Source organism: Gossypium arboreum, chromosome 8 (assembly GCF_025698485.1).
Source record: "Gossypium arboreum isolate Shixiya-1 chromosome 8, ASM2569848v2, whole genome shotgun sequence".
Classification (NCBI taxonomy): domain Eukaryota; kingdom Viridiplantae; phylum Streptophyta; class Magnoliopsida; order Malvales; family Malvaceae; genus Gossypium; species Gossypium arboreum.
This window is the reverse complement of record NC_069077.1, coordinates 134,363,590-134,373,676: the sequence shown is the minus strand read 5'-3', so window position 1 is coordinate 134,373,676 and position 10,087 is coordinate 134,363,590. Positions and strand designations below refer to the sequence as shown.

General features: G+C 28.7%; 1 protein-coding gene across 1 annotated transcript; it reads right to left on the bottom strand.

The window, feature by feature from the left end:
• Positions 1-1,350: 1,350 nt before the first annotated feature.
• Positions 1,351-4,732, bottom strand: LOC108468407 (putative MO25-like protein At5g47540). Its single transcript, XM_017769291.2, has 11 exons — positions 4,451-4,732; positions 4,142-4,303; positions 3,944-4,062; positions 3,754-3,828; positions 3,238-3,331; positions 3,048-3,107; positions 2,524-2,592; positions 2,324-2,422; positions 2,170-2,214; positions 1,750-1,852; positions 1,351-1,647 (listed from the first exon to the last, which is right to left on the bottom strand). The coding sequence occupies exons 1-11, from the start codon at positions 4,568-4,570 to the stop codon at positions 1,550-1,552; spliced, it is 1,044 nt and encodes a 347-aa protein (XP_017624780.1). The 5' UTR covers positions 4,571-4,732; the 3' UTR covers positions 1,351-1,549.
• Positions 4,733-10,087: the final 5,355 nt, after the last annotated feature.

Below are 10,087 nucleotides of genomic sequence, written 5' to 3'. Positions count from 1 at the left end.
TTTAATTGTTATTCATTTATATTTGAAAATTTGTTTTATTTCCTCCTAATATGTTTTTGTGGTAAGTTATATTTTGGTTTCTTATTAATGTCTTAAGTAAGATATGAACTCATTACCATGATGTGTTGATTAATTCATTTTTTATGTTTATACTATTATTTTTCGTCGAATATAGTATTTCATTTGTGCGCATTGTCCCATGTTTATAATTTCACTCCTTTTTTGTTTACAAATGCTACTTTGTAATTTGTGACTTTTTTTTTTGTTTTAAATCAATTATTCTATTTTACTTCAAGTAAAATTAATGCGTTTTAAGCCAGTTTTATGATTATTCACTTAAAAATTCTTTAAAACAAAGGCAATGTTCGATGTTCGGCAACTCGGGAATCGTACCTTATCGTGTTGGGTTGCGATTTCCCGTTCGTTCAAAACCATCGAATATTCTTTTGGAATTTCACCAATGTCTTTAAAAATTCTTTAAAACAAATGTAATGTTCGATGTTTGACAACTCGGGGAATCATGCCCTATCGTGCTGGGTTACGATTCCTGTTTGTTCAAAATAATCGAATATTCCTTTAGAATTTCACTCGTGTTCTTTAAATTCTAAAATAAGGCAATGCTTTGCGTTTTGGAACATCGAAAAATTGTGCCCTAACTTACGGGATTTCGGTTATCTCATTGATTCTAAATAGTCAAATATCCTTTCGAGTTTTAAAACATATGGAAATCCAATTAAAATTAAAGACAAACTTGCGCTCGGGAGTTCATGGTATCGTGTCCTAACTTACGGGATGTGATACTCCGATATCTCGAGACAAGAAAATCTTTAGCAATCATTTCGAGCTAATTCAAGCGTTTTTAAATCGACATCAATAAAAAGGGATCGTACTTCAAATTCATTCCCGATTTTCAATTTTCGACATTAAGACATTAACTAATCAATTCGGTACCAACTTTTGGGCGTGTCGAGAGTGCTAATCTTTCCTCGCACGTAATCGACTCCCGAACCTATTCTCTTGGATTTCGTAGACCAAAATGCTGTTTTAGTAAATTAAAATTGTTTTATTAAAGCAAAGGTGATCCGACTACACCAAATCAAGATCGGTGGCGACTCTCATTTTAATTTTCACTTTCAAAACCAAAGTCGATCCCCATTTTTTTTAAAAAAATGGTTTCGACAGTTGAACTTGAATTTTGAAATATGAAAACTAGAGAGACTGAATTCTTAGAAATAAAAGTACAAGAGTTAAATTCTAAATTTTTAAAAAGAATAGGGACTTATGATATATTTAAACTTTCTTTTCCTTTTATCAGTAAAATACTTTAAAATAAATAAAAAAGAATTTCATGATAATAATTTTTACAATTACCACAATAACATCCGCAATTACAATAAAAAGAAACTATGCATCTGTAAAATAATTTGGAAACTTCCTAAATATGAAACTGTAATGTAAACAACATGCATGAATTAAGTATAGTACAATTAATAATTTAGCTAAAATAAATAAATAAATAAAAGAATGCAAGAAAATTTAACATGGAATATTAGAAAGAATCTAAATCTTGGCATGGACGATCCGTGGGTTGCAAGGTAGCAATCTCTTTGATGATCTGAGATTTATCGGCTTCAAACTGTTCATCCTCTGCAATATATATATATATATATATATATATATATATATATATATATATACCATTTATTTACAATATTTAATACTTAAAAAAATTCAATATATGTATATTACCTTTATCAATGTTGAATTCGCCAAAAAATCGAAGAAGTTTGCTTCTATTTGTGACAAGGACACTGATGATCTCCGGAGGCTTATTATGATTTGCCACAAATAACTACGAAATAGTGAAAATTAATAAATAAATAAATAATAAAAGGGCAAAATCTGCAATTGCAAATAGGATTCAAGCTATGTGATGATTAAGCTTTATTCCAAAACTATGTTGTCTATGTTCTAATTGAGATTTCTTCAATACAAATTAAGAATTTCTTTTTTATTAGGTTAGAAATTATTTGAGTCAAGTATTAGATGCTGGAATTCGACTTATTTAATTATACAATGATCAAGCAAGATTCAAGCTTTATATTTAAAAGAAAAGTTCTTATTTACACTCTAACCAATCAAAATATACGTAGCAAAATCATCATTCACCTTGAACACATGAAATGTATCCAGTTTTATTGTCTTGTTTGAGTCCTGCACATTGATGAACCAAAATGATCACATCGAAACATATATTATATATGTATATATACAGTAATATGGTAAAGAAAAAGGTGTTAGTGATTAAAGGAGCAAAGAGTACCCTAAGAAGATTCATCATGATCCTCATGTGATCTAAGGAAGTCACATAACGAACCATCACAGCGGAATTCGAGCGATCTAACAACATATCTCCAAGGAGCTTCAACATCAAAAGCAACAACTATGAAGTTAGTAAACTTAGTTTTATTTGAAAACCCAAAGTTCTTAATACATTTCACCAACAACAATCATCTGATATACCTTCACAGCATGTCGTCTGGTTATGTAGCTTTCGGATTGCAGCAATTGTGAATTGTATTCCCGGAAAAACTGTAAGAAAGGGAAGAAAGAAATGTATTTAGCATGTAATATATAAAACCCGAATTAGAATAACTTTGATCTTAGCTGTTGCAATATGATGTTATGATTGTTATTTTGCGGTTTCGGCTTTTTTCACTATCGATATTTACTGCAGTTGATGTGTGATTGATTAGCAGTACTTTGTAATGATTAACTCACAACCATGTTTTACATGTATATATACATATATAATCATAGTATGATGTTTTACTGTTAAGTACTACCATGACCACAACTACCGCGGTTCGTCTATGTCTCAACCAAAATGAACATGATATGATTCAAAACACAAGGATCATGAATTCATACCTCTGAAAGTACATGTTCTTACATTACTCGCTACTATCATACATGGAAATAATTTTAACATAGATACTAATATATATGTGTGTGCATGTGTGTGTGTGTGGAATACAACACTTTACCCAGTCATAATTTGCAGAAAGAAATTCAGCCACAGTGGATTTATGCCTTGTCAAAAGCTCCTGCAGAAATGTGTTTGTGTCAGTCAGATCAGTTTATTTGTATGTTCTTTGGCACAAATAAAGCACACATATGCAAGAACAATGAAGGACAAAAAAAGAAAAGAAAAGAAAAGACAAAATGATACTCAACTTTAAAAGTGGCTTGAACATCTGAAGCAATGTCGAAATTCGGATTTTGCAGATATCCGAAAAACTTCTTCATATGATCTGATTCCAAGACATACCTGTAAAATCAACCCACAAAAGTATCATTTAAGCCCTTTTTTCCCCTTAGTTTTATAATAAGTCATATTAGAAGGTTTTAAACTCAACCTGAATCTATTAACAGATCAGTTATGTGTATGCAAATCAGCAGCTATGGAATATGATAAAAGATTTTACCTATATTCCTTTTAATTCTTGGCATATAATGGATTACGAAAGAATTTGCAGCAAATCAGTGTTGAAGAGCTTAATACCCTTTTTTTATACACAACATTAAGCTAAGCGTATTAATTGATATATTTGATCTTCATCTATCATCGGCCAGAAATTTTATTTTTCAGATATAAAGTTTTAGCATTATTAGCAAGAATAACATTTCTAAGAAGCTTTTTATCGAACAATTTGGAAACAAAATCACAAATTAACCTTCTTTCTTTCTTACCTAGCAACATTCTGATGGCGGATGCACTCCCTTAAGATTGCACCATATGTCCAAGCAATATCACTGTCTTCATAACTGATTACCACGTCAAAACAATACAATCATCGTTCAAATATAGTATCCGAGTACGGATTCGAATACCAATATCCTATATTACTCGGATTCAAGAAAAAATATAATAAAATCTTACCCTGGTACCAAAATATCCATGATATCCAAGTTATTTTCCAGATACTCAGAAGCAATTACTTTTGAATTCACCCTTTGTCTTTGTAAATTAGCAATCACATGGGTAGCATTTTGACGTGCCTGCAAATCAATTTCAAGGAGCGAAACTCAATAATTACGGAAAAAAAGAAAAATAAAAGGTTCATCTATTGATACTTACCCCAGAATCCAAACTTGGAAGACAATTGATTAGAAGCCGAAATGTATCCTTTTGAAAGAATTCTTTGGTTACTTGTGCACATGCTTCTGTATTTGGCTCTATCTGTCCATCCCCAAAAAGAACAGTTCTTATATCCAAAAGCAGTTTATCCAGTTCTCCAATCTGCACAATTCATATAATATAAAACCATTATTCAATGCTAAATTTGCTACAATAATTAACAAATCTTATTCAAAACACCAACCTGCTTTTTTCATAAAATTGAGACATACTTAGCGGAAAAAGAAGAATCAAAAAACGAAAACCGACCTTCTCTGCTCGTTTCTTTTCCCGGGTCTCGGTGTTGCCGAGAACGAAAACAAGAAGCTCATGCAGATGCTGCACCATCTCCACCGGGGTCCGAGGTTTCGACTTGAACAACCCCTTCATTTTTCTTGATCCTTGATCCCTAAATCCTTCAAATCTTTTTTCTTCTAACACCTAAAATATTCTTCCGTTTCACAATGTAGATTGCACGATTCTTAGGGTTTTAGAAGAGGAGGATTGATTTGATACCAAATCGAAAATTGCATGGTTAGTTAGTTAGTTATATAATTGTAGTACGTGAAACCAAAGGCTTGCATGTGTTGGATGTTAAAACACCTCAAATTCATTAATGGGGAAATTGATAAATTTTGTTCATCTTTATTTAGTTAACATTTTTTTTCCTAATTAAAAAAGAGAGTAAAATACAATATTCTCAATTTTGGATTAAATTAATATATTTTTATTTTCAATTTTTGATTTTTTATACGATATTAGTGGTGTGATAACACAATATGAATAGACAAGAGCTTTAATCACCACTTCATTCAAGTTAAGACCCGTACTCATATACGATTTTGATACAATATCATATCGTTTTTTTTAAACTAATCCACCAGGTTAAAATATAATTTTGACACAATTTTTTGGCCAATACCCAAGACTAACAAAAATTATGGATTTGTGGTCGATTGAGTCTTAACTTGGTTGGTATTGACATTGTTACCAATATAGAAAGACGAAGAAAGACATAGGCTCAAGCGCATTTATCCTCCTATTTAAAGGTGAGGAGGGGTTATGGATAATTCTAGGTATTATATAAAAAAAATTATGGATTTGAAAAACTATAATTAAGAATATTAATGAATCTATTGATTTGAGCTTTAATTTAATCAACAACGTTACTATTGCAATAATCGAGGGGGATTGGAGTTCAAGTATCTATAAACATGTATTATCTTTCATCTTAAGGGTTTTGAGAATTTATGGGTAGTATAAAAATCGTACTTAAAAAAAAGAATATTAATGAATCCGGATCAACCAATTTTACCCTTAAGAGATCCATTTAACGATGATACGCTTTAATCATCATTTTTTAAATTTTCATACTTTCCATCATAATTTGATTCAATTTTAAGTTTTTCATATTAATTTTAATTTTCTTTTTTTTTTGGAAAAGTTTATTTTATGTCTCTTGAATATTATTTGACAAAGTTTCAAAATTTTGTCAAAAATATTTAAAAACAATAAGTTTTCAAGTCAATAAAAATATTTAAAAAACAATAAGTTTTCAAGTCAATAAAAATAATCAATTGTTATAAAATAAAGAGATATGGGAGAATAAAGAACAAAGAAAATATGAAAGCAACAGAGAATGTACTTTATTGATCAAAAGCGGTGATTACAATGCTTCATCAGAGTCTTTATTTATAGGCATGAGAAGTATAAAAGAAATAGAGATCTAATTCTAATAACTATTAGAATTTAAAGTACATCAAAACTTTATCTTGATCATGATGGACATCCACTTAATAAGATATTCATAACACTCCCCATTGGATGTCCATTGGTAGATAATGTGCCTCATTAAAACCTTATTAGGAAAAACCTTGTGGGATAAAAACCTAACTAGGGAAAAAGAATACACAATCTATAATACGCATAATATATTGCCACATTAAAAACTTTACCAGGAAAATCCAATGGGACAAAACCTCGGTTAAGGGAAAAAGAGTACAACGCGTATTTACTCCCCCTCATGAAAACATCACATACTTTCTCATATTCTACGTATTCAGTCTTGAATATTAGTTTTTCAAATGACTATTTAAATGTTTTTGCTAAGCATTTATATTACCGTTCTTTTAAAAGTCACGAGTGAGGGAAATTTGGGGAAATATATTTTGATCTCTTCAGGAGATTCAATAATAATCATAACAAACTTTAATCATGATTCTTTTATAAAAGCACAAATAGGTATTTTGGATCATTTTATAATCCTCCTTCAACTATTATTCACTAAGTCAAATTTACTACATATATTCAAATTATTTCAATTCATATAAATGAATAATTTCGAGAATTTCAATATGCTTCTAGCATTCTAAATCCTTCAAGGATTTTAATATAAACTTTACTATATAGTGATTTATAAAGGTTATAGCAACAACTATTAGACACAAGTTAAATCTTTTATGAATTGTAAATTTAATAATATATCTAAAGGTTATTGCATCCACAAAAGAATATTATATCTTTTCATAATCAATACCAGTACTTAGCGAAAAACTTTATATATTTATTCCGCGTTTGCAAAACTACTTCATTTGCACCCTCATTGGCTTTATACATTTAAATATTTGGACTACTGGTCCAAAAACTCCTCGAATTTAATTGTACTTAAGTTGCGTCTTTCTATTTTGATCAATTTATTCCATATTTATATTTCTCAATAGATTTATTCAAGATCCTCCTTTTATTTCATTATTTTAATAATAATATTGCATGTAAAATCATTGTTGACCACTTTTATTATTCGGTTCCACATTTTCTCGAATTAACATAACTTATCGAGATATCTTATTTTCATTATTTTAAAATTTAGTTTTAGGTACCTGAATCTCTTCTGAAGTTTTACTTATTAGTTATGTGTTGGTTCTCTTTTGGAGCACCCGCCTCCACTGGATAACCACTAGAATAATTTTCATCTTTGGAACCGATCAATCTATTATTTATTCTAACTGATTGTCCTATTGAGACTTTGATTCAAATTAAAATTTTATATGGTATATGACATTTGGTTATGCTCATTAAGGTTGTAAATATATCTAACAGTTAACTTGTAATAAGTTATCCTTATTGAACTTTTGGTTCAATTACTCTGCCCCTAACTCATTATAAGTTATTGTTTCTCTCCCCCTAATGTTGGGAAAATTGACAACTCATGTCACAATTAAATCTCGAATTAATTGCTCAAAAATATTATAAGGAGACTCATATAAGTATACATTCCCAATCTCTTATTATGACTTGTGCATGGTGGTGGAGTAATTGGAACATATACTGCATATCCAAAAATTTTAAGATGAGAAATATTTGGCTCTTGACCAAAAATAAATATTGTAATGGGGAGTATTTATAATTTATTGGCTTGATGCGTACAACATGTAAATCAATACAATCTCATATTGAAATAGAAAGTTTTGTTCTCATAAGTAATGATTTAGCTATTAGTTGGAGGCATTTGATAAACAATTCAGCTAAATTATTTTATGTGTGAACATGAGCTACAGGATGTTCAACTTTTATCCCAACTGATATGCAATAATCATTGAAAACTTGGGATGTAAACTCACCAACATTAGCAAGATGAATTGTTTTAATTGCATAATCTGAAATTAATCATTTAAACAATCAGTCTGTCATTTGCGAGTTGATAACGTATGTGATTATTTTAGATGCATCTACCAAAATCATATAATATCAAAACCATCCACATGGTGGATGAATGAGCCCATATTCATTTCAAAAATGCAAGACATTAAATCTCAATTTTAGCTAATGAGTTTCTAAGAACCAATTTTTATTGAGAACAAACAACAAATGAGAATTCTTTAAATTAAAGAATCTTCTGATTTTTTAGTTGAATGTCTATATGAATTCTCAATTAATTTTCGCATCATATTCGATCCAAGATGGTCTAACTGGTCACGCCAAGTAGTAAACACATTTGTATTAGTAAACTTCTGGTTTACTTTAACATGTGCTTCAATTGTACTAAATTGTAACAAATTAATAATTTTATTATCATTCTTTTTAATTTGTATCCACATATAGATACTATTATGTCATTTACTACTGGAAATGTCTATATCAATATGAAGTCTATAATGCCACAAAGTCAATAAATATAATTTCCAAATAATTATATACAGTATTCACTTCAGGGAATATGCTAAAATCTTCAAATGCCCAAAAATCTATTAATAGTAAACTTTAAGAGTGGATCTTATTTTTCATGTATATAACAAGTATATAACCAATGACTTTTCATACATAAGTTTTCTCTCTTGCAAGTTCTCATTAGTAATATTTTACTACGTAAATTTAATTGAGAACTTATTCTGAATATTGTAGAGTTATACTCACAGCTTTTAAAAAATACTTACAACTTTAGATGCATCCAACCATAATAAGCTTTAGATAGAATTATCATATTCTATTGCTTATGAGTAGATCTTTCACAGTCAAATATTTTGCTTTCAACCCTTTAATATGGATGATGACAAAAGAATATCATAAATATTATAAATTAATAACTCAATCCCTTTTTTTATTCATATGAAATATAATCTTTCCTCATTCACAATCCCAATATGAGATCCATTACAAATAACTTTTAAAAGTAATGCATTAACCATCACAAATTTTGTGCTTTTTAGATAGTGATATATTAGCTCTTCCGAGCTTTCAACTAATTTTATACTATCAAATATTGGAATAATATTTGTTTGTTTCAATACTAAATAAGATAAATATTTTCTATCTATAATGATAGAATTCATTCCTACATTTTCATATCCTTCCTCAAAGAATATTAATAGAAACAAAATATTTCATATCACATATTGATAACATAAGTTATCTTTACCCTTTAAAGAGTTATCTTGAGAACTCTCATTGTTCTCTTATTTATTACTATGTTCCCACTTTTAGTAGTCCATTAGTATATCTTTTATTTTCTTTATATTTACATTCACTTCGGGAAATGCAACAAATCTAGTAGGACAAACTTATAAACATCCTAATAGATTCTTTATTTCATAATTACCAACGCAAACATGTGTGAGATTTCAAATCAAAACCTATCTATGCTTGTTGTCATGATTAGTCTCCAATTATAATAAACAATAGATAAAATATAGTAAAATATACCTGAAGATCTTTAACATCATCGTCATCACTAGAAGGTATAAGATAGTTCAAAAATATTCTTGATTTCATATGGATAACGATATCAAATCTTTCACCATCCTTAAGAACAAGAAGTAAAATAAGTTAATCAAAACAATGAGAACATATAATGAAAGAAGTATGAAAAATAATAATCAGATATGAAAAACATTAAATAAAAGAAACTTTCTGTAAAAACTTCACATTTTGCCGTCAAAGAAATTGAAAATCATGGAGGATAAATTTGATCGTCGATAAAAGGAACTATCACTTTGAGCAAGATTGTACTGATAACGTGTTATAAAATAAAGAAAAATGGGGAGAATAAAGAACAAAGAAACAGAGAATATACTTTATTGATCAAAAGGGGTGATTACAATGTTTCATCAAAGTTTCTATTTATAAGCATAAGAAGTATAAACGAAGTAGAGATTTAATTCTAATAACTATTAGAATTTAAAGTACATCAAAACTTTATCTTCATCATAATGGGCATCCACTTAATAAGATATTCATAACATCAACAACATTTATATGATATTTTTTTATATAGAATCGATAAGTTTTTCTTTCACTATTTTAAATATAAAATATTTATTTTATATCATAAAATATTAAAATTAATTATAAATTAAATAAAAAGCAAAATTTAGTTCAATTTGGAATAATGCGATTTTTTAACTTACATTA